At 47.1% G+C, this 25228-nt stretch overlaps 5 protein-coding genes across 5 annotated transcripts; 3 read left to right on the top strand and 2 right to left on the bottom strand.

The window, feature by feature from the left end:
• Window positions 1-1441: 1441 nt before the first annotated feature.
• LAESUDRAFT_656447 (uncharacterized protein) lies at window positions 1442-1774 on the top strand (the record flags this gene model as incomplete). The annotated part of the gene is made up of 1 exon (XM_040904617.1): window positions 1442-1774. A coding segment is annotated over one exon (333 nt), but the record flags the coding sequence as incomplete, so codon positions are not given.
• A 535-nt stretch (window positions 1775-2309) lies between these two features.
• On the top strand, window positions 2310-2846 carry LAESUDRAFT_656210 (uncharacterized protein; the record flags this gene model as incomplete). The annotated part of the gene is made up of 1 exon (XM_040904605.1): window positions 2310-2846. A coding segment is annotated over one exon (537 nt), but the record flags the coding sequence as incomplete, so codon positions are not given.
• A 441-nt stretch (window positions 2847-3287) lies between these two features.
• On the top strand, window positions 3288-4122 carry LAESUDRAFT_715002 (uncharacterized protein; the record flags this gene model as incomplete). Its single annotated transcript, XM_040907107.1, has 3 exons — window positions 3288-3551; window positions 3645-3956; window positions 4018-4122. The coding sequence occupies 3 exons, from the start codon at window positions 3288-3290 to the stop codon at window positions 4120-4122; spliced, it is 681 nt and encodes a 226-aa protein (XP_040762931.1).
• A 7191-nt stretch (window positions 4123-11313) lies between these two features.
• Window positions 11314-12631, bottom strand: LAESUDRAFT_760373 (uncharacterized protein; the record flags this gene model as incomplete). The annotated part of the gene is made up of 2 exons (XM_040912731.1): window positions 11314-11492; window positions 11683-12631. 2 exons carry the CDS (start codon window positions 12629-12631, stop codon window positions 11314-11316), a joined length of 1128 nt encoding a protein of 375 aa, XP_040762932.1.
• Window positions 12632-21075: 8444 nt separating this feature from the next.
• Window positions 21076-21384, bottom strand: LAESUDRAFT_760376 (uncharacterized protein; the record flags this gene model as incomplete). The annotated part of the gene is made up of 1 exon (XM_040912732.1): window positions 21076-21384. One exon carries the CDS (start codon window positions 21382-21384, stop codon window positions 21076-21078), a length of 309 nt encoding a protein of 102 aa, XP_040762933.1.
• Between the last annotated feature and the right edge of the window lie 3844 nt (window positions 21385-25228).

A 25228-nucleotide genomic window follows, 5' to 3' on the forward strand; every position in this document is an offset into this window, starting at 1 on the left:
AGAGATAGGAAATCAAGCACGAGGGAACACTCGTGACATTGTCAAAGCGAAAGGCCTGATATCACATCAGATCAGCAGCAAACCCATAAACCATTCAAGATATCACCATCATGAAAAGCGCCAGGCAGTTTTGAGGAACAAAGAGCTTAGCACAGTGAGCCCAAGTGGTGAGTGAAGCAGTGTGCAAGAAAGCGAAGTCACATATTCACCAAGAGATATTTTCTATGATGGCCTATTACATGATGCTCGGGTGGCAGTGTCTCACTTCAGCAAATGAGATAATTTTCAAGGAGAAAAAAAGTCAATAGTCAGCACCAATCCTATAGATGATACACAGGGAGTGTCTCACGCTGCACGGACGCATCATTTACACGTGCAAACCACAGATGCTGTAGCACGTCCTCCACACTCACTCAATGCTCTGGCTTGATCTTGAGCATGAAGTGAAGAAGCATGAAAAATTGCTCAACTTCTGCCTGCGTGTGCATCTCTCCGGCATCTCTCATGCAGTTTGTTTAGTCGGCATGCCCATCCAGCATCAGCAGCCTTGCACGAGATATCTATTCAATTCCAGTCAATCAGCCAGTGCACCCGCACCCAGAGCAAGGCCCCAATTACAAATGCACCTAAGCTTCCAAGCCATTCGTGTGACTCTCAATAGCTCTGCCATCCTGGTGACACCTCACTGCACAGTGTTGCCACCGCACCCAGCAGCGCATCATCTGGGAATGCGAAGTGGAACAGGCATGATCCAAACACCAATTTGTACATCTAAACATGCTGCATCAGTGAATGTAGTTCAGGAACAGTAACAGTGTCAATCAGCTCACTGTACATGCAAGCGACCAAATATCACTTGCTCGCATGGGTGAGGGGTGGACCGACTGGACGACATGTTCAGACATGGACAGTGAGTTCTTCAAATTTGTGACTATTGCTTGCTCCCACATATACGAAATTCATTTAGTGAGCATAGTGCCATCATCTACACCCAGCCAGTGACTGTAGTACCTACTGGATAGCCCGGACGCCCTCGAAAGATCATGCATGCTGGTTATCTACATGAAGTCATGTCCTCTGCATGTAACATCTCAGTCTCAAGTCTCGCCCATACACTTGGCATACACAGACATACACTGCACCATCACATGAGGTTGCTAGGGATTTGCAAGAACTTCTTGTAGAAAATCGCCGCTGGCCATTGTCCGAGGGCGGCAATGAGTAGCTGAGTCACGTCGCACGTCGTGGTTACTCTGAGGCAAAACGCTGGAGACCCCGTCTCCCAGCGCTCCCCACTATATAGTACCTGTGTACATATATACAAATACACTGGTGGTGGCACTGCCCATTGCCACATGTGTGCCCCTCCAGCCTCAGATTGTGACACTTCTCTGCTATGGCACCCAATGAGCTGGACACAATAGTTTAGGCCTACAAGTTGCAGAAGCCTAAGTCCAGATTGCACTATGTCATCGAGTTTCTCCACTTGCAAGGTCTGCGAGTGCAGAGGGAGCTTGTCAGGGACTTTCTCCATCGTGTTGATGCACGAGGTCAAATTCTTCACCGACACGAGGCGATACAACATCAAATGTATGAGATCACACATCTGAACACACTATGGCATTGTGATGGCCATCACAAGCTGATATGGTGGGGGATTGTCATTCATGGCTTCATTGATGGCTATTGCCGAATGGTGCATTTCTTTCCTATTTTGTTCCCAACCATAGGTCTCATTGTGACATTATCTGCAGCTAACAGGCTTACGAGCTAGCACAAACAATCATGCAAGTACTGTCCTCGACATGTTCCTTGAGGCCACCATCAAGAAGCATGGAACACCTTCACATGTGCAGGGAGACTGTGGTGGAGAGAACGTTGGAGTCTCTGTATGAATGATAATGCATTGAGGCCCTGCTCGTGCCTTATTCATGTGGGGATCATGCGTTGTATTTAGATTAAATATATGTCTTCTGTGCAGTAACAGCAAATAGGAATACCCATATTGAATGAATTTGCGTAGAGGTTGGAACTCAATTCGCACGAAGATGGCGAGCATTCTTTATATGACTCGGACATCTCCACCGGCTCGATAGGAAGAAACTGGTGCACATTTGGCTAATACATGTGCTATTCCTGAACATGATCAATCAGGATTGTCACCTATTTATTGCCAAATGGAATAGCCACCCAATCTCTGGTCCTCAGACAAAAATCAGAGTCTGATGGTGAGCATACAGACTAAGCCCATGAATCTTCATGCCAAGTGCCTTCACCAGGATATGTGACTGCTTGGCTAAACAACAGAGGGTGTTTATGCAGAAGATCCCCTTGCCAATGTTCACCCTGAACTAATTGATCGATATCATGGCACCTTTGGTAGCATTCAACAACGGTGCACAGGCCAGACTGATGCTGAGCATCCTGATGATGAGGATGGCTTTGACGATGATATGCTGGATGAACAGGATGAGGCCATAGTGGATGAAGATGCAATTACAGAGGAGCTCGAGAACCATGTTGCAGATAGTCAAGAGTCAAATATCCGCCATGCACCTATCAAAGTTGTTCAACGTACAAATCCATTCAACTCGCAAGATGCAGAAAACCTTTTCTATGAAATCTTTGCAGAGGTTCAGCAAGCAAATATAATCCCACAAGATTATGGTGTCCTTCTATATGAGTGGAGTGATCACAGCCATCCGCAGACAGAGCAACTCAAGGTTGGCAAGAGGGGTAAATACATTGACATAGCAGTACCAGAGGATATCTGGTTTCCCAGAGCTATTCTGTGGATACAGGCTTTGGATACCCTTAGCAGAATAATAGACATCCCTTCTGAATGATATTGTTTTTTTTGGCATCTGCAGACATAACCTGCTGTAAATTGGAGAAATACAGTAGAATAGATGTCACTGATGCGAAGTCAGCATTTACCATAAAAGGGCAGCCAATATCCAAATTGAGAGCAACACGATCAGCAGAACCTACCAAAATGTCAAGCAGATTTTGAACGTGGCCACTTGCCTTTCATGAACTCATCTCTCTCACTGCATGTTGACTCAAAATATCCCAGAAGGATATTGCCAGGAAAGTTGAAATGTCCCAGCAATATCCTGGAAATATCTTTCGAGGCAAATATCCTGGTGATGTTCTGAACAGGATAAGGCAGAATATGCTCACGTAATTCAGTGCATGTCACATCTAAGTCACGCACGTATGCTGGGGCCATCATAAATATCGACTGCATATAGTCAACAAATATATGCCTTCTTGTCTCTATCTCAATGCCAGCTCATAGACACACCAAGACTATATCATTACCATCATCATTGGCCTATCTGACTCATCACAAGCTATGTGCATGCCAGCGCTGTTCTGCAGATTCCAAAGCAGGCCTTCAGATTGCTCAAACCATTCAAAAGCACCTTCAGAGAGATGAGGAAGAAGATATCGAGGCAAAATTGGCCTCCATATGTGATCAGCAGCAGTTTCAGGCTGTGCAATTTGAGAGTGTGGCTGGGTCAGAGGGTGTGGAGCCTGAGGAAATGGTATGCTCTTCTGCTCATCAAAGTGATGTTGACAGGCCTTCTCAGCCTGTTACACCAGAACTACATTAAAATGACTTCTGGTGGGACTGGCAGCCTCATGAAGACCTCGACATGCTCCACTCTTGCTTGGATGCTGAGGATACTGTGTCACCTGTGGCTAGTCTTGATGATGAAGGTGACTTTGCTGGTAATGAAGAGTCTAATGCCTCTTGTGCAATGCTAGAGCTACTGGCATCTGAGGATGATGAAGTCAAAGATGGGCTCTCAGACACAACAGAAGATGCACCTAGTGATGAAGAAGATGCAATCGACATACATGGAATTGTCCTCGGCCAAGTGGTGCAGGTGGAGTCGTCTTGCTATCTATCCTCATTAGGCACTGCAATGCACTGCATACCACTGCCTGTAAGTGATTATCTTGTTAATTGCTGCATATCAGGAATGCTATCATTGCACTCACATGCAGAGGGTTATCATGGCCCTTCTTGTGCAATTTGCGCTGTACTTCAAGACGTCCATCATGTCCCGCATCACTGGTGCATTCATCCATCTCATTCAGCTCTTCAGCTAATGTTTCATTCCAGAGAAACCCTCTTATCTCATACATCTTTTTTCATAGCTCGTTGCACTCTCCTTCTAATGCAGAGATGTGCTGGACAGTGTGCTCATGGTTCAATACCATACTCCTCAGATATTTCTGCAATGTCCCCACTTCATCACCCCATTGGTTAAGAGCTTTGTGCAATAGATCAATTTGCTCGGCGAGCTTGTTTGAGTTCTTGTTGTGAAATGCAAGACCATCTTTCACTTCTTGTAAGTCTTTATCGAGTTTTTTGAACAAATCTGACATTGTTTTGCTTGTAACTTGCATTGGCGGTGCCATCACAGTAGCGCAGATGGAGGATGAACCCAGTGCACCAGAGATTGGCTGATTGCTCAAAGTAGATGTGACATGGGCTGACTGAGTGCTGCCTGACCTCCAGAATGGGTCATTGAAGTAGCATGGACCCTGTGATACAGCAGGGATCGATGTTCTGGGTGGTGAGCTCGCTGGACATGTATGCATGATCCTCTCAGTGAGAGATGATGCAGGAGAAGTAGCATATCAAGGACGTTTAGCAGCGTTGCTGTTTGGAGGTGAGTGTGAGTGATCAGTCTTTTCTGTCTTTGTGATGGGTGGCTTTCACTCTGGCAGCACCATGAGCATGCAGAAGACAGGTTGCGAGGCAATGAGGAGGGCCCGGAGGAGTGCAGTCAAAATCCATGATTCTTCTCCATGTCCTTCCTGATGTGTGCTGCACTGATTCAATATATCCTTCTCTGACAACATGCTTCTATGGATGTACAACATGTAGATCAAGAAGTCTAAGTTGATGTGCCATCAGATGCCCACGGTAAAAACTCCTCTTCTCCTTTATTGTGCGAGCACTTGTAATGATTCATCTCATAGTGCATGTACATGCAGCAAGATATCATACCGGAAATCAGACTGATTGATCACTGTCAAATATTATAGTGTCTGTAACATATATGAATCCGCTGAGATGTAACAATGCTGCAATTTATTGTATATATTTTGTGTGGTCAATTAGGCCTTGGGGACCAGGGGCAAGGAAGGGGCAGGCAATATCCATGAATGTACATTGCAAGGATATCCGGCTGGATATTGCCAAAACATTGCAAGGATATCTGGCTGGATATTGCCAAAACACCACATGAATTTCCATTAAATCCTGGCAATATCCTGCTGTGTATATTTGGCGTGATGTGCAGTGTCTCAAGTTTACAGTATTTTCTGCCTTCCGTGGATGGCCATACCACACTGCTCAGGCAAGAATGAAAGTGACAATGATTGCACATGTCTTTGCATGGTCAAAGATCTGAACCAGCAGCCTGATGAACTCCTACATTGCTGTAACTGCTGACACTGGAGTAGCTGTCACCCAGACATCAAGCCACCTGTGCAAGGAATCTAGGACATCCTGAATTCCTACAAACCATGAATTGCAGCTCAAATCAGACTCAAGTTCAGCCCTGGACTCAAGGCGACAGCCCCAGAAGTGGAAACAGAGACTCATAGTGGCCTTCGGCACACTGGCAATGTAAAGAATGAGTCATTTGCTGCTGGGTCCAGCACAAAGGGCAAAGGAAAAGTGCACATTTCTTTTACTAGCATCCAGTACATCAGATTGATCACATGCCATACAGAAGGCCTTGCGACCAAGTGCCATGGTCAAGACTGGTACTCAACGGATGCTAGCCTCAGGTAGCACATCAGTCAAAGTGGGTATAGTTGTTATGGTTCCTTATGGATTGATGTGCATTTTTATTATCTCAACCATACATTGATGATCAAATACCAGACCTGCAGGATGAAAATGACAAGCTGGCTAAGGATAATGCACCATCTGCTAATCAGCTACACACATATATCCAGTGCAGGCTTGCAGTGCATGCAGACAATGATGCATCACCGATCACTTTCTTCACAGATTGATCAGCATCAGAGATTGATGAATGGCTGCGAGGTCTACTACTGAAGCCATTCCTGTACCTCAACTCTCAGCTCGAAGGCATCAGTCAAAATGGTTCATATGTCTGGCGTCTGCTCTCAAAGAGCTACAGAAAACTTCTACTGTGTAACGACGTCACTCCTTCAGGATGGGACTTTGAACAACTTTGCACAGAATCAAATGGGAAGCCGTGGAAGACCCAGACAGTTTACATAAGTGAGACACCATTGCGCTACTACATCAACCATTGCTGCTGATCTGTGGCTCTAACAGCATCAGTGGTCGAGATTCCCTATGAAGTGTATGCAGAAGGCAAGTGGGAACCGGTCATGATTGCCAAGAAAAGCCAATCCATGGAACAGTCTGATGCTGAGTCGACAAGCGAGGAATCACGTGAAGGTAGTGAGGAGGTGTCATGGATCGCTGTAGACAAAGATAGACAAACTAAAACCCCAGTCCCTCAAAGGGTACTCTGGAGTAAAAGACCAGATGATCTGTATGACAAGCCCCTTCAGTTGACACTTATACTCACTGGTTAATGTGGCAGAGCTGGGTGGTGAGCGAGGCTATGTGATGTGAATAGATGTATTAAGCTTGTTAGGCCTGTAGTAGCTGTCGCGGTGGACAAAGGAGAATAAGACTGAGGTCTGTCTCTCATCCACCCTGGTCTTATATACATGTGAGGAGTGCTACTGTATAGTACTTAGATAAGTACCTTCCATGATGCCTACTGGCTAGCACTACCATCATACGATGTGTCCTTAATAATATGATTGGTGTCTATGAATAGTGCAGCATGACGGAGCTCCGGGTGGCACTATCTAAGTCATTTGGTATGGATGACTGAAGCTGAGGTAAGCTGACTGAGCGACTTAGTCGAGGGCAGTGCCAAGGCCGATGGCTGATGGCCGAGTCAGGTGATGTTGTAATATATATGGTCAGGCTGATGGCCGACCTGTCACATGACATGTAAGATGAAATGAAATGATAAGTGTAAATTAAGTGTATCTATGTTCCATATAGGTTGTCTGACAAAACCGTGACAGTACCCCCTTCTTATGATTCATCGTCCCGATGAACCAAATTCTTTTGTCCCTCGTGTCTCTTTGTTTGAGTCGTTCTTCTGAATCATAGCTTCTATTGAGATCGCTGGTTCAAAGAATTCGCATATGAGTTGCGCGACTCTGTCTCCTTCCTTGACTTTGAATGGCTTTGAAGTGTTATTACATAGTATGATTTTCACTCCACCTTCATAGTCTGGGTCGATTACCCCACCAGCCATGTCAATGCCTTTTAGTGCTAAGCCGCTATGGCTGGCAATGCATCCATAGGTTCTGACTGGTGGTGTCATTGCAAGCCCTGTCGTTATGAGCATGCATTTACCAGGTTGGATGACCGTGGTCATTGTAGAATATAAATCCCAACCGGCTGACTCATTGGAGCCCTTTGTTGGCCACCTGGCATTCTTGGCTAGGGGTTCAAAAAATAGGAAGGTGTTAGGGTGATCACTTAGGCAGATGTTGTGCCCTTTTCGCATATGTGTTGCTTTGCGAGGAGCATCAGGGTGTGTCTTGTGGAATTCTTCGATCATGTCTTTGACTTTGTCAAGATTTCCTGCTGGTTCCCAAGTATTGTCCTCTGGGCCATAGTCTAGCCACTTGACTAAATACTGGAGTTTGCCATATTTGATTCTAGAGTCCAGGATTGTTTCGACGTCCTCTTCCTTTTCTCCATCTATGATGACTGGTGGGTTAATAGGTGGGGTCCTTCCTGGTACTGAATCTTCATGGAACATGATTAGCTTAGAGGCATGAAAGACTGGGTGAATATTCATAGTTGTCGGTAGTTGTAGTTTGAATGAAGTGAAACCTATAGAGTCAAGAATCTTGTACGACCCATAGTTCTGTGCCGCCAGCTTCTTGCTCTTGGTTCTGACTCATAAGTTGATTCCTCTCAACATTACAAGGTCACCCTTTTTGAAGGGGATCTTTTGTTTTTTTGAGGTCAAAGTACCACTTCATGTGCTCTGCCGCCATAATTAATGATGATCTGGCCTGGTCTTTTGCTTCTTCACAATCTCTGAACAGTTCTTCTAGTGACGGGTGTGAGATATCCCTTAGTACATCATTGGATGTTCGAGGGTGTTGTCCGTATTCAATAAAGAATGGTGACAGTGTCATTGCTTCAGATGACTGGTTGTTGTATGCAAACTCAGCAGTGGGTAACAGATGCGCCCAATCGTTCTGCCTGTGGTTGCAATACATTCGTAGATATTGTTCCAGTATCTGGTTTGTTCGTTCTGTCTGTCCATCCATTTCTGGGTGATATGCCATAGACATTGTAGAGTGTATATGTAACAGTTTGCAAAACTCTTGGAAGAGCTTGGCTGAGAACTGAGTTCCTCTGTCAGATATTATTTGGTCCGGCATTCCATGTTGTTTGAATACTTCATTATAGAAGATTGATGCTACTTGTGTTGCAGTTAATGCTCGCAATCATTTGCGCATTAGAAGAATACAGACACTATCTTGAAGGACATCTGGAGCCTGTTGAGATATGGTCGGATCACCTAAATTTTACCTATTTTAGACAAGCACAACGACTGACCAGACAACAAGCATGCTGGTCCCTTTACCTAACATGATTCAATTTTATACTAAGTCATCGACCAGGCAAGACGATGTTACATGCAGATCCTCTGTCCAGGAGGCCAGATCATGAGAAGGGGGTGAGCGAAGACAATTTTGGGCAAACTATGCTATGACCTAAGTGTTTTGCTATACACGCCATTTCAGCCACTCACGGCTCAGAGTTTGACGATGCAAAACTCATAGACAAGATCAAATGTGCACTAGAAAATGATGAAATGACCAAGGAGTACCGATTCTTACTCAAATCGGGGAAGGGAGAGTTCAGGAAGGACCTCTAAGAGTGGAACTTTGAACAAGGACTACTACCTCGAAGAGGAAAGGTCTATGCACCCAAACTCCCCACATTGCGAACAGAACTTATCAGGCTCCACCACGATATCTTGCTCACTGGACACCCAGGCAGATCAAAGACATTGGAGCTCCTAACAAGGAACTATTGGTGGCCGGGAATGAACATAGAAGTCAAGAAATACGTATAAGGCTGTGTAACCTGCCAGAGAAATAAGAAATCTCGACAAAAGCCATACGGACTTCTATGACCCAACCCAGTACCAGGGAGACCATGGCAGATCATACTGTAACATGTGATCTCATTACCCAATTACCGCCATCTCTCGATGAGCGAGGAGAAAAAAAGACGGTGATACTTGTAGTAGTGGACCGCGTCACAAAGCAAGCACACTTTTACCCAGTTGATGATACATTTTCTTGTCGTATATCTCATAATTTCTCTCATGTTCATTGAGGGATTTAGAGTAGTACGTGACAGGATGCCATAGTTCATCTTCTCTGAGTTGCTCGAGGACTGCTCCTGTAGCAAAGTCAGATGAATCTGTTTCCAGCCTGTAAAGGCAGACATCATTTGGCATAGCCAGTATTGGGGCATTAGTGAATGCTTTCTTGAGAGCTTCGAAGGCTGTCTGTTGAGGTTCCTTCCATACTCAAGCTTGGTCTTTGCATGTTAGAAGGGTTAAAGGTCTGACGAGTTTGCCAAAGTCCTTTATGAACCTTCTGTAGAAATTCGCTAATCCTAGGAAAGCCTGTACTTGTTTGACTTTCATTGGAATTGGCCAGTTTAGAATGCCTTCCACCTTCTTTAGGTTCATTTGTATGGAGTTCTTCGAGATTATGAGTCCTAGGAATTCCATAGACTCTCCAGCGAAAACACATTTCTCTGGTTTGCTGAACAAGTCGTTGTCTCGAAGTCTTTTTAGAACCTCTCAGGTAATGTGTTCATGTTCTTACTTGTTATCAGTATATATGAGGATATCATCAATATACACCACTACCTTTCCAGTATGAATTAAATCACCCATGATGTCGTTCATCATGGCCTGGAATGTGCTTGGTGCATTGCAAAACCCGAAGTACATTACTGTTGGTTTGAACAGTCCTCGGTGCATAATGAATGCTGCCTTTTCCTCGTCTCCTCCTCTGAGGCGGATATTGCTGTATCTCCATCTGAGGTCAAGCTTCGTAAAAAGTGAAGCTTTGTATAGTCCATCAATTAAGTCAGCTATCCTTGGAAGTGGAAACTTGTCCTTCTTGGTGATTGCATTGAGGCCTTGGTAGTCTTGTACCAGCCTTAATGATCTGTCCTTTTTCTTAACATAGAGTATGGGGCCACGAAGGGTGATTTGAAAGGGCAGATGTATCCTTTTGCCATTTCCGCATCTACCCATTCGTTGAGGGAATTTTGTTCTTGCAGAGACATCAGGTATACCTTGAATAATCTCAGTGGTGTCGCATCTGGGGTAAGATTTATCGCATGGTCATAGGTCTTGTGAAGCGGCATCCTTTCTGAGGTTTTCTTAGAGAACACGTCACCAAATTCATGATAGATCTTTGGGACAAGTTTAGACCAATAATCCTTGTCTATGTGTTCTTTTCCTAAGGCAGTACCGAAATATTCCTTTGCCTTGTCTCCTAATCTGAGGATTTTGTGGACCATGAATCAAATTTCATCGTCCTGTATGGAGACCCATTGAATGAAGTCATTAAATTCATCACTCTGGTTGTCATCTTCTGAGGTGTCTATTCCAGAGCCAGGAAAAATGGCTTCATTCTCAAGCCATGGTTGTTTGAGTAGGTTGACTTCCTCCTCACAGACCACGATCTTGTGTCGTCGTGAATGGTTGCATCAGGTGAACGATATGTCTTCTCATTCTCAATCAATTTTGGGGTTGTGTTGGTTTAGGAAGCTCATTCCTAAAATTAGCTTCTGTTTTCTCAGATTGGTAACCAGTAAGCTTTCTGTGGATCTGTGATCCCCGATCGACATGTCAACCTTTACGCAATATTTAATGGTGCCACCCTTGTTGGGTGTGGCATCCGCATTGTATACTCTGATCTCATGGTGTAGTGGAAGGAGTTTTAATCCTTTGTCCCTTGCAAATTTCTCATCGATGTAACATGAGAAGGCTCTTGAGTCGAGTAGGGCTTTTGTCTGGATTTCATGTGAGAGTATCCTTATGGGTAACTCCATCGAATGTTTATTCAAACCAGTTGATGCAATGTATAGATAATCTACTGGTACATTCGATTGAACTGCACTACTGTACATATATATGTCCTGAGGCACTGTGACACCAGATGCATCTACAGTGCTGCCGCAAAATGCTCGAGTTCATCCCACTCAATGATACATGTGTCCTGTTCTGATTCTTCCGAGGAGGTCGATGCCTTGGCTTTCCCTTTGCTCCCTGAGGACCCTTTCTTTGCGTCCGCCACCTTCTTCACTTTTAGCGCATGAATTGCTTCTTCCAGTGCTCTAATCTCTGGTGATGAATTGTTGTTAGGGGGCGGTGCTACTGTGTCTTCCTTGACTTCTCAAACTGCTTGCCTTCCCTTAGATGTGGTGGGCATCTGAAACTTCTTGCCTTTATACTTGGGATCGGGTGTCTTGCAAAACCCCCTTCTTAAAGGTGTGCCTTGTGCAGTATATGCATTTCTTTGTGTCAAGCCAACTCATCTGTTCCGGGGTGAGATTGTGTGCAACCCTTGCTGTGGTGTCCATTTCATTGGGGTCTTTGGGCTTGGATGTACTTGCTGCATAATTGGTTGGTTTTTTGCGACTCAGCTGTTGCTTGTACTCGGATTCGATTCTAAGTGCCATGTCGAGGCAGTCCTTCCACTTGTTGGGGATCAGGGTCAGCGTCATGATGTAGACATTTGACATGATTCCTTGTACGTAGATGGGATGGTGTTTCCTGATCTTGACGATCAAGTCCTCATCGCTGTATCCAGACTGAGGAGCATATGACCTGAATTTCTTCACGAAGTCTATCATCGAGGAGAATTTCTTTTTGCAGTGTTCTCCCAGTTTAGCCTGTGCTGTGCGCTTGGGGTCAAGCATCTTGTATCCCATTTCGAGCTTCTTGACGAAGTCTGCCCATGTGCCGGGGTCCTGATTTGCTGAAAGAATATCGTTGTATTCTTCCATGTAGTCCGAAGTGCCACCTTCAAGCAGGGCATTTGCCTGCGAGATGTGTTGCTTATCAGTGTTGACCTGATTGTAGTTTAACCAGATCTGGACCTTTTTGATCCATTGCTCTAGTGTGAGGCTGGATCCTTTGTCTGAGAACTTGGGTGGTTTTGGCATTTTGAGCAGCTTCTGCTGGGATGACCGTGGCTGGGGGGTTATACTGGTTGTTGAAGCGACTTGGCCTGACATGAGGTGTTGCTCCAACTGTTGAATGTACATTGTGATGGTGTTCTGTGCATTCTTCAACGTGACAAGATGAGAATGCAATGTGCATAGGTTGTGATCTGCCTGCATGAGCTTGGCATCGGTGTCTGCCTTTTCTTGTGTGGCGAGGACCTGATTGCCATCAAGCTGCACTTCAAGACTGGTGACAGTGTTTTTCTTCAACATGCCTTTGAGCTGCTTGACCATGCGCTCGTGGCATTCCTCCATCTTTTCACGGAGAGTTTTGTATGCTGCTGTGATGTCTCATACTATGAAGGTATGGATAACATTTCTGACCCAATCTTTGACATTCTGGGGGATGCTCTCAGGTGCTGCTGCATTGGCAGCTTCTTTCACCATTGCATAAGGGGTGCCTTTGACTTCCCATGTGGTCAGCATGGTGAATCGTGGTGGTGATGGAGTCAGTGAGGTGATCTGTATGGGGGATGCAGCCCAGCTGAGATGTGCCAATGCTCATTGAGTAGAGTTACTTGGCCCTGCAGGTGGTGTCGGGGTCAGGATGACAGTTCCTGGGACCATGACTTCTCCAAGATCGAATTCAGACATTTTTTTTGTTCAATGTTGTCTCTGAATTGATCGAGGTGTGATAGGTCATGAGGGTCCAGGTTGTTATAGGTGATTTTCTGCTCCTGGCAGAAGTGATAGCTCAATCAAACAGTTTCTTCTTGCCGCTGATGCTACAAGTCTTGCTGGGCGAGGGTGTCTTTGTTCAGGGTACACATTGTACCAAGCGATGTAGAAGGCTTCCTCGGCCTGTTGGTATAACCGAGCAAAGAATTCCCAGTATAGATTTTTGGCCCAGTTACATTACGAACTGGATCAAAGATTTCGATGTTGAGTTCAATGAGACAAAAAGGTGCATGTAGGGTAACTCGACGTTCGATGTCAACTGGGTAGTGATAAAGTGGGATAGATCTCTGAGATAGCAGAGGTTGATAGATGAAGTATGCCATGCACACTAGGTGGTGGTAGTGATCGGTGATGTGGTGCTGGACCGTGTAGTTTCTGAACACAAAATTGATCTGGTACCGGGGCATACAAATGTATTTAATACAGGAATTCCAAGTATTGCTTTTTTGCGATAAAGATCAATCCTGTGACTATCTCCTTTAGTCATTCCTCCTTTCCTAGCTGCTTGAAGCTGATGCTTCCTATCTCCAAACAGGTCATGTTGATAACTTGTTTCTCGATGAATGTGAAAGTGTGCATCCCACTGTGTAGATGTGTACTGGCTGTGTCTAGCTCTCTTGCTAAGTGATAGACCCAGTCAAACTAGTAGTCATCGAAATGATTCTTGAAGCCTTGTAGTAGAGGCTGGAGTTTGAAGTGAGTCACATCTACTTGCTTTGTGAGTGTCACGAGATGTAGAGTCAGTCTAACTCTGGATGGGAGTGGGCGTATGGGTCTTGTGACTGTGTTTTTCTGTATGAAGTTTGGTAGGAGCTGAACTGTGATGGGAGCGATAATGGGGGGAGGGACTGCATTAGATGTGATGATTTCTGGAGGTGGCCTTGGTTTGCGACCTCCGGTGGTAAGATGACCTGGTCGAGGTCAGTAGCATTTGAGCGGGGGGGTGTGACTGTGAGGCTGTCTGATGATGCCTCATTCTATGATGTGGGTAGTGTCTATGACCCGAGCTGCTGCATGCTGGTGATCTATAGAAGATGCGCCTAGGGATGTGAGAGCGAGGAGTCTTCCTCTCTCTTTGTTGGTCCTCTGACACTTGTCTTGGGCGTCGAGGTCAATTTTTGGGGTGGCCTTGCACTTGAGTGCCTTGGGCTGCTCAGGGTCTTGCTGAGGCTCATGCCTGGTAGAGGTCAGTATATGTATGGATGTGTCAAAAAAGCCATGTGCTATGGCTGAAACTGCTTGCGCTGAAAAGAAGCGGCCACTAGTGTTGGACACTAGCAGGGGCAACAAAAGTTCAGTCTTATTCTAATGTCACAGATTGCCATAGACAAAGATAGACAAACTAAAACCCCAGTCCCTCAAAGGGTACTCTGGAGTAAAAGACCAGATGGTCTGTACGATGAGCCCATCGATGAGCAAGCCCCTTCAGTTGACACTTATACTCACTGATTAATGCGGCAAAGCTGGGTGGTGAGCAAGGCTATGTGATGTGAATAGATGTATTAGGCTTGTTAGGCCTGTAGTAGCTGTCACGGTGGACGAAGGAGAATAAGACTGAGGTCTGTCTCTTGTCCACCCTGGTCTTATATACATGTGAGGAATGCTACTGTATAGTAATTACATACCGTAAGTACCTTCCACGATGCCTACTGGCTAGCACTACCATCGTATGATGTGTCCCTAATGATATGATTGGTGTCTATGAATAGTGTGGCATGACAGAGCTCCGGGTGACGCTATCTGAGTTATTCGGTGTGGATGACCGAAGCTGAGATAAGCTGACTGAGCGACTTAGTCAGGGCTGGTGCTGAGGCTGATGGCCGATGGCCAAGTCACGTGATGTTGTAATATATATGATAAGGCTGATGGCCGACCTGTCACATGACATGTAAGATGAAATGAAATGATAAGTGTAAATTAAGTGTATCTATGTTCCATATAGGTTGTCTGGCAAAACCGTGATAGGAGGCTGTCATTAATGGCAAAAGCAAGTGCATGATGATTGTGGTCTTGGACACTGATAGTCGCAGTGGTTCAGATTCAGAATATACTCACAGTGAGTGGCTGCAGTTTCATGCACGCAGGTTGCTTAACCTTCAAATTCAATAGATAAACACATTGCAATCAAACGTACCTCCCAGAGGCCCCACAAAGTTCAGTCAGTCAGATCTACCACATGCACGCCGTCTTCAGCTGCAGGACCATTCACCCATTTAGCCAATCATGACTCAGCGCAGGAGCATGAACTTGCCATCACTCAACCAGGGTCTCCCTTGACGACGTCACTCATTATCAGACATTCTGAGACAGTCAAAGACATTGATTTGTCCACTGAAGCACCCGTGTCGAGGACCTTCTGTCATGCATATGGGCCCCCATCAAAGGCCTTCCTTCAGCTCGCAGAGAAGGATGCTGAAGATCCCTGGTAGTTATTTACCTATATAATGCATGTTCATGCACGTGTTTGCTTGTGATTTGCTCTGTAGTATTGCCACAAGCATTGAAACAAGAGGAAGGCTATAATATTCTGTCTACATAAGCCTATCATACTCGAGCTTTTTTTTTTTTAAAACATTTATTTGTATACTGCGCTATGTGCGGTTGGAGTAAGGTAAATACAAAAAAAGGACTACACAAGGAAGTGTCAATGCATAGACTCAGAGTGAATTGAGCGAGGTGAGCAGTAGGTGCCGTAAGGAAAGACCTGATCACCCAGGATCAGGGGGTGCTAGGGTCACGGCGGAGAAAGCAGAGGTAGCAGAGATGAAAGAGATGAAGTGACGGAGGCTGGCGGGATGATGCCACAGCCAATGCAGGTCCAGGAGGGTGGGCTTGGGGTTGCAGAAGAGCAGGTGCTGGGCATGTTCATGGCGTGGGCAGTACAGCATGGCATGAGTGCGTGTGCCTGGGGTGATTAGATCGCATATGCAGAGTGCACCATGATAATGATGAGTGGAGCCTGCAGTTCCAAATTGAGAAGAAAAATACGGGGCCAGATAACCATAGCTGGTTAAGGCTTGGGTCAGTCTGGCTTTGATGTTGTGTTCATAATATTTAACAGTGAAAACAAGATGCAGCTTTTGAGAGGGCAGAGAGGGTCACGTGAACCATATAGCAGTGGGGTGATCAGTGAAACAGAATTTGACTTGCCAGGAGGTAGTCGCTCGCTCACACACCCAGCACCTGATCCACGTTAGGGTGGGTAGGACACTATCAGGTAGGGACATGCCTGCCTTAGTGAGGCAGTCCACCACTTTGTTTCCCAGTACATCCCTGTGCCTGGATACCCAAAGCAAAGAAATTTGTAAAAGAGGACAGCGCTCCATGATGAGAGCAAGTGCTCGAAAGCGAATTGAAAAAGGCTGGCTGCTATGCGGGCACAGCAAAAGAATGTTGGAAAGGCAGCGTGGTTATCTGCGCAGAGGTATATGTGTGTGATCATAGGGCAGGACACCAGAAAACTGGCAAAGTGGCTGATGACCGCTGCCATAGCATAGAGTTCAGCATCATAGACGTCTGCCCAGTGGCCCAATCCCCAGGCCTGCTCATATTTGACTGCACCCTGATGAACGATGCATGCACCTGCACCTGCTCTCCAGTTCCTAGGGGCTGTGTCAGGTTGAGCAACTTGAGAGCCATCAGTGAAAACCCATAGGGCGTGGGGGGAAATGATAGATGAGTGCATAGTGGGATAAAAGAAAGAACAGAGATAGTCAGTTGATCCGTCCTTGGTCGGTGGTGGGACACAAATCTGAACCTGCTCACCCCAGGGCTGTGCAGGCTTTCAAGGCAGCTGTAGCCATGGGTCAAGGCATGCAGCTTGAGCAGGAAGTGTTTGTTTGAGTACGTCCACTGCACTTGTGCTGTAGTGAATAAGGATGGCAGGGTTGAGTAGCAAGAAATTGGGTGGGTGGGCGGTGCGGTTGGCCGCCAAACACTGGGTTACCGAGTGTGACTCGGGTAGGGTGAGGAGTCGAGCAGTGGCAAGGCCATTAAGCTTGTCGAGTTGGTGCCACATTGGTAGAATGCTCGAGATGAAATTGAGGATGTGTCGAGGTGTGGACTTTCACGCTCTCATGAACCATCAGAGCGCATCATTTTTAACTGTTGCAGGGGTTTAAAAAGTGAGCGTGGTCCCCGTGGGTTGTACCACATGGGACTACCAAAAGTGAGGACAGGAAGGACAGTGGTGAGATAAAGTAGACAGGCTTGCATGACCATCATGCCATGCTGAGTGTTCATGAACATGTGGAAGGTGGCAACCCAGGATGATGCTTGGGAAGCCATGACCCAGATGTGATGCGTAAAGGTGAGGCGATGATCATACCAGATGCTGAGCCACCGGAGATAGGAAGCAGGTTGCAAGGTGATGGTACGCCCCTCCCACTATACCTGCAGGGGAGGGTCAACATCCAGAGAATGTCAGGGGGAGGTAAAGTGCATTAGCTCAGTCTTGGCCATGCCAATTGTGAGTCTGAGCTAATGCAGCATGGTGCTCACATGCAGCAGCATGCGCTGTATGATAGCTGCATTTTCGTTCAGGGAAGGGGAGACAATGAGAAGTGCAAAATGATCCACATATCTGGCTGTGGACTGTTGAGGATGCACGAAAGAGTCAAGGTTCGCATACAGTGGAGATGAGTAAATGATAAAAAGGACAGGTGACAGGGGTGAGCCCTACAGGATGCCTAATGCAGCAACTGGATAGGAAGGTCCCAGCTCAAAGTTGAGCTTGGGTTGTACCATGTGAGAAGAAAGGAAAGACATGGTCCAGCGGACCTCATTGTCTGGAAAGCCCATAGAGAGCAAAGCAGAAAGAAGAACATCATGGCGAATGTTGTTATAGTAGCCATCGACGTCCATGCACAAAAGGGTGGCAGAGAAGCCATTCTCCCAAGCAGTGTGAATGTGATGTGTGAGGACGACAGCAGCATCCACGACCAAATGCTGGCCTCGCCCACCAGACTATGAGCCAGGTATGAGGTTATGCACACCAATCTGGAAGTTGAGACGTGCAGAGATCACCTTCTCAAGGACTTTACTTAAAGTTTTCAAGAGCGCAATGGGGCGGTGGGTTTTGAGGACGGTGTAGTCCACCTTGCCCAGTTTGGATATGTACATGACTGCCACCACCCTCAGCAGGGTGGGGAGATATCCCATATGCAAAGAAGCAGAAAGAAAATGATAGAGGGTGTCATGTGCACCAGACCGCCATACCCATTTCAGAAGCCTCCAAGATGTTCCAGACACCCCGGACGCAGAATAATTGGATGCTGCCTCCATGGTGGCAGCCACTTCAGAGAAAAGCAGGGGCCAGTCTGATCATGCCAGTGGGGGCGCAGAAGTGAAAAGAGGAGGCAAATCAGGAAGAGGTGGAGAAGGAGGGAAATAAAACTGAGTGAGTAGACATCCAGCGTCAGATGGGAGTGAGCCCACTTTGTCACCTAGGTAAATGACTGGCAGTGGGGATGCCCGCACTCCTTTGGTCCAGGAGGTGAGCCACCAGGGATTAGTGTGTTGGAGTCTCACGACCACCTCGTGAGCCCAGTCTTTGCATGCTTGCCAGATAACTGAGGAGAGTGTGCTCTTGGTGGCACAGTGTTCCTTCTGAGTGTGGGCGTTTTGGACGTTGGTGTGAGCAGTGTCACGCGCATCATTCCACCAGAGCTGTGAAGCCCGGTGAGCATGCATTCATCGAGGAAAGGCCTCACGGCTGGCAGTAGTCATTGTCTTCAGCAGAGCGTGTGCTCCAGCCTTCAAATCATTGGTGGTGGAGTAGGTCGGTGATGGTGGAGAGAGCACTAACTCACGGGCTAGGCACTTCTCCCAGTCGTCACGTTTAGACACATCGATCCAGAAACTGAGGTCAACGTCGACTGGGTGGGTTGTGTGAGAAAGAAAGGAAGTTAGTAGCGCATGATCAGATTCGAAAAGAGTGGGAGTAGCAGCAACCCCGTGGACATGAAAATGCTCCCTGGAGGTTGTGCAGACTAGATCAATAATGGTCCCAGAGAGTGGATTACCATCGACCATGTGGGTGGGCTCGTCAAGGTCATTGAGAATTGCAAGTGATTCACGCTCAAGCCAACTGGTAAAGGCGGTGGAGGCAGGTGAGGATGGGTGTGAAACATGACCCATCCAGGACCATAGGGAATGGTGGAGGTTGAAGTCACCTGCGATGAGGAGATTCATCTTAGGTAGAAAAGGAATATTGTACAGTAGAGGCAAAATGAGATGCTGAGCCCACGTCCCCTCATTATAGCAGTTGACAGCAAAAAAGGACAAGGTAGGATCAATGCAGGACACGAAATGAATCACGACTATGTCCAGATCAGACACCAGGTCAATGCACATGGAAATGTGATAGGTATTCAGAAGCGTACGCCGGACCAAGATGCTGGCTCGAGGCCATGGCAAAGCAGTGGTGAAGTGAAAATGAAAGGTGTCCAGGCCATCAGATCGGACATTAACATGACCATAGAAAGTGGCACCAGACTCGGAACCATGGAGGGTATCGATACCAATTTGTCCCCACCACGGCTCTTGAAGGAAGTATATGTCATAGGATGAAGAGGAAATGAACTCGTGGATGCACAGATTGGACCAGGCCACATTCAAATGAGTGGTTGTGAGATTCATAAGGAAGGGTTTGTGCACGTGATGGGAATGCGGTAGTCTTTCCGCACGAGGCATGTGGAGTCTGCAGTGCTGTGGTCGTTAGTGCCACAGATGACACAGAAGTAGTGGGTGGAGTTGCAGGGCTGCTCCATCAGATGGTTCTCATGGTTGCACATCAGGCATGCCTGATGGTGCACATCAGTCATGTGGTCAGTTTTACCACAGAAATGGCACACGGGGGTGCACTTTTTGCAGTGGCTTTCGAGATGAGTGAGGCACCAGCAATGCATGCACTGGAGGTAAATGGGTCTGTCTTTTGACTTCTTTACAGTCATGTGGGAGCCATAAAACCATATGAAACTGGTGGCATCGCCACAGTTATCACGGCCGAGAAGGTTTCGCGTGCAGAAATCACGGTGGATGTCCTTGACAGACACAATGATGGACGATTTCTCCAGCTGCTCTCACTGTTTAGTGAAAATGATGAAGGCTGGCAGGCCATTGAAATGGATGGTGGAGAACATGGAGTTGCAGCACAGCTCCACAATGATCTCCTCCTCAGTGAGCATAATACCTGTGTCTGGGTGGTGAAGAGGGCAGCTCAGTATGAACAATTTTGTAACTGGAGCAAGCAGACAGAAGTCCTGTGGCATGGTGGCCAGCTCATGTGGGCTCAGCACTGGCAAAGATGCATGAGGTACAATGCCGAGCAAATGCCTGATAGGGCATAGACATTCGCAGATGAGAGCATCCAGAGAGTCATTCGAGAAGACTGCCATAACCTTGGTAGGTCCAGCAAAACGGAGACCGAGAAACTTTACCTTTGCCCATGCTGGCATTTCACACAGGCAGATATTGATTTTGACATACCACTGTGGCATGGATCTGCCTTCCTTGATGGAGATGTGTTGTTCGGGGGTGATGAGGAGCACATAGCTCTTCTCACGAGACTTGGCAGCCACTTGAGCCAGGGTTGAGCCAGCAGGTGCCTGCGCAGTAGGTTGGGCCTTGGCCGCCACATTGGGGCCTTCTGTGCATTTGCGGCCATCAGGCATGGTGGATGGGCGCTGCAGGTGAGTCAGCTTTGAGGGTGGTGGTGGTGGGGGCAGCTGATTGTGAGCAAGCTGTGCTTTGATAGCCGTCAGCCTTGTGATGATGGCCGTGTTGGCCATGTGAATGCCATCTTCCACTGCCTTGGCAACTGCAGCCTGAAGGTCAATGCCCACAGGGAGAATGGTTTCGTGGCACCTGCAAGAGCTGGGTGAGATGGGTAACTCATCGTCGTAATCTGTAAACCAGAGGGGGGCCATGGTTGTAAAGAAGTGTTCAAATACTTTCAAAGCCTCCACGCCTGGGCCAGATGTGTAAAGAACCTCATCTGTCATGAGCTCAGTGTGAAGCTCTTAGCAGGTGGTAGTGAGAAGGTTGATGACCTGGGCAAAATCGTTGATGAAGGTGGTAGGGTTGGCATCCCAGATGAGGGGTTGAATGGTGCCATCCAGTGACTGGAGGTTGTTGGTGATGTGGTGCAGGAGGCCATTGAATCGCACCATTGCCATGTCTTGTTCCTTGATGAGTGAGGCCCAGATGCGTGAGGCAGTCGGTGTGGGGGGTACGGTAGTGTTACTTTGCAGTGGAGCAATAGGCTCGATGCTGGAGGCCTCTATGTCAACATTGCTGGTGGTCACTGGTTGGGTGCCTAAAGCAGACATGGTGGTTGCTGGAAGAGGAAGGTTTGTACTCGAGCTATGCATATGTTATACTCAATCTAACATCGAACACCCTTTAACTGTCACAAGCACCCAAAATATCATGCGATCTGAATGTCGTGCATGGCAAAATATTTTTTTGGACAGTTTGACCGTCATACGTTACAAGACCAGTGTGATGCGAAGTTATAATGAGCACTTGATCGCTGTCAGATTCACCTAAAATTTTTTCTAACAGATCGATAATTATCCCACCAGCATGATAGTGTGCAGTAGAGTCCATCGTGTTGAACAACGGCAGCCAAGACCAGCACCATGCCCAATAACTCACGACACCACTTGGGATTTGGGTACAAAGAAGCAAGGTAACACTACATTAACTACCTCCCTTTTAACCATGCCACTTCAGGGCAGCTCGCACACCCAGCACTTATCTGGCTGCCATTTCTGCAGCCCCTGTACCTGGCTCTGATGCCCCCGAGGTCCACTGCTATCCCGCAGTGCCTCCCAGGCCCCAAAAGCCAACACATCAATCATAGGAAGCACTTCTCAATCACTGCAGTTTTCCTTCCATTTGATTCCCTCGATGCATAGTCTGCAACTGTCTCCTCAGCAGATTGGGTAAGTCTGTAACACTGTTACCCCTGCTCAGAAACTGTTATTCTATGCCATATGCATCAGAAGAACAATCGCTGGCAGAATGGGCCTGAAAGTATCATTGGATGCATTCATTTTCTGCAACTTACCGAGACACAATTCACTGAGGCCTCCGCACAGGATTCGCTAGAAAAGAGAAACACTCATTATTCAGAAAGGCTGTATTTTGTCTACATCTATGAGACCTCAGTACTCAGTTGCAGAATGTTCTATGCAGCTGCCCCCCCACTTATGTGGTCTCTGTATGGTGGGCTGGGTAGAATTGCCTGCAATGTCATCCTGCCATGTACACTTCCAAAAGTTTTGATGTGGCTGTATGCTGCCTTGGAGCCTCCAAACCTATTTCATCCATCAGTCCAAAAAAGTTCAATATCGTGCAGAACTTGTGTAGATGCAATGTGATTGTACTATGTAATTGCATGCCAGCAGGCATGGTGGTGAAAGATTGCAGCTACTTATGGAGAGCCCGGTGACACACTTCATTGACCATTTATTTCTGTGCGAGCCTGCTTACCAGCTGGTGTGCATCAACCTCATCGACATCACAATGAGACACATTCCCGGATGGGTACTGGGATAAAATTTCAAGCATGGAGCATTTGTTACTCAGAAACAGGTTGGGATGACACCTGATGGAGGAGGAAACAGGTGCGTTGATCCCATCCACCATCAATAAGCATTCAGAACCACATTCCATCTCGGAGCATCTATAATATTGCCCCATTTTGTGACAGAGTGGTCTTCTTAACCCACCTGCGAGATTTTCTCTGATCTATGATCTGCAAAGCAATGCAGGACATGGCCAGAATCTCACAGTTTTTCCACGCCACAAGTCGCAAGTGCCAAGGACTTTAGTTCATCCACCCGAATACCATACATAGAATGTACCATTATGCCTCCACATGTATATCTTAGTATACCCACACCACTCGGACATCTCTCGGACATGTACCAGTCACGTGACCCTATGTCATAGTGACATCATAGGCCTGGACTCTCTAGGCACTCCTAGACTTAGACAGACTCCACTAGGCTTGAGCATGTCATAGCATGCCATAATGATGTATTAGTACGGATCTAGGGTATGCAGGGTCCGACACCCAATACCAGGGGTCTTACTCCACTTGTATATATACTGGCTCGAGCTGAGGCCTACACCTCAGTTTCGAGTTGGTCTTTACTCCTCCAATCTTACCAGAGAACCCTGATGGGTTAGGCGAGAGTGGACTCAAGGAGTTCTTGTGATCCTTCACATAACTCAAAACTCCTCTCTGTAGTCTGTGGGCACTGGTCGACGCCTCAGACTGTTATATCACTGTCAATTACCTCCATCTCATCGTGCTCACCCAGAGCATCTTTTCACATTCCTCGAGCTTAGCTGCACCCTGCTGAACCTCTTCAGTGAAGCGAATACGCAGACTGTTAGTCAGAATACATAGGCCCTAAACCAGCCTCGTGCAAAAGTGGGCAACATACTACTGTCTCAAACCTTGCTGAGACCCCAGGCATAAGGGGAGCTTCCAGTCAAACCTAGTTGGATAAAACCAATACGGCCATTATGAGGGCCAGAGAGCCTGCTGACAATGGAACCCACTAGGAGAAGGGGAAGCAGTACTCCTTGAAAGGGTGTCGCTATTGAGGATTCACCACAGCTAAAGTGCACCGATGGACCTCTGAAGCATTGTGATTGTGAGTACTCGGCTAGCTGCGAAATGACAGCAAACAACTGAGAGGGATGAAGGAGGAACAGTGCACAGAGGGATGAAGGAGGAACAGTGCACAGAAGGTTTGCATCTAGAGGCGATGCAGAAGCAAAATGTAGAAGATGGTGGAGAAATGAACCAAAACAATGCCCGAGAGGACAGCAACGGCATAGAGCACCTGGCCCGGGGTGATGTACATGAAGTCTGCATAGTAGAACAGTTCCGGGGCAGGTCTAATGGCCTTCGGATGGAATACAGGGATCTCAGAATGAGGGCATACCATATCTGCTGCTGCATTCTCCTGCCTTGTGAGGCACATTCGACAGTGAGACCAAAGAGGAGAGCTCTGATGTGTAGTAGAGCCTGAAGCCTGAGAGGTGAACTGAGACTGCTGTCTCTGTTGTTGTCCACTGCTGCACAAGCCGCTTCACATTCTAAGTCTCATAGGTATACAGTCTAAAAAAAACAGTCCTCTTGTTCTCTATCTACACGTTCTTTAAATATCGCAATTCCAGGATGCACTCACCCTGGTCCTCGTTCCCCTATCTGACCATGCTTGGCTCTCAACCTGTTGACTTGTTCCGCTATTTCTTGTTCTCTCAGAGGGCCTGCTGCTGCTGACCACTCCATCGCATCATGTTCCAAACCTGCATTTCACTATTCGTTTAAGTAGAGACCCACTCGTTCCAGCTCCTGGTTTGCTGCCTCAATGCTCAGCCTCCACCACGTCAAGTCCTGCCGACTTCCCCTGCAACCTTGTAACCATGTTCCCATTCACCTGCCTTGCCATCACAATGGTTCCCTTCTGCCCCAATCTGACCTCACCCCTCTGCCCAAGACTGGGTGATTCCTCCAACGGCCTTTCATTGGCTTCACCCCCTAGAGTCCGAGGACCCGCCCCGAGACTCTGTCCACATCTGGGTCTCTGCCCGTCCTTGCCCCTCGTCCCCATCTCTTCTCTCACCCAACCATGTCTCGCACCACACAAGCTCAGTTTGATTCTCTGGCCATTTTTTGTGCTGCCTGGCTCCATCGCTACCTCCTCTTGCTTGAGGTGCTGGCATTTGAGCACGCCCATATCCCGTCCAGGTCGCATCCTGCTGTGGTTGAGTGATATCACTGGCACACTGCTGTCCGGTCACTTTTGGTACGTCTATCGACATGCTCTCCCATACGTGCCAGTCTAAGGTCCTCTTGTAGCACCAGGCAGCTTCTGCTCATTCGGACCTTGTGGAGTCCGGTTTGCATGTCCACTCGATTGACTCCTACCCATGGGTCCACGAAATGTGCATGCTTGTCGACTCTTTGTCAACCCCCGGTGGTGCTCCAATCAGCAGGACTCACCCCGCCGTTACTCTGAAGGACGATCCTGACTGCATGCTGCACCCCGAGGACTTTGGTAGACAGTTCTGATATAAGGTACCTGGATGTGTATTGGTTCACCCTGGATGGACGTCACATGTTGTGTACCCATCCTGTAGTGTAGA

The sequence above is a fragment of the Laetiporus sulphureus genome (genome assembly GCF_001632365.1).
Source record: "Laetiporus sulphureus 93-53 unplaced genomic scaffold LAESUscaffold_27, whole genome shotgun sequence".
In the NCBI taxonomy this organism is placed as follows: domain Eukaryota; kingdom Fungi; phylum Basidiomycota; class Agaricomycetes; order Polyporales; family Laetiporaceae; genus Laetiporus; species Laetiporus sulphureus.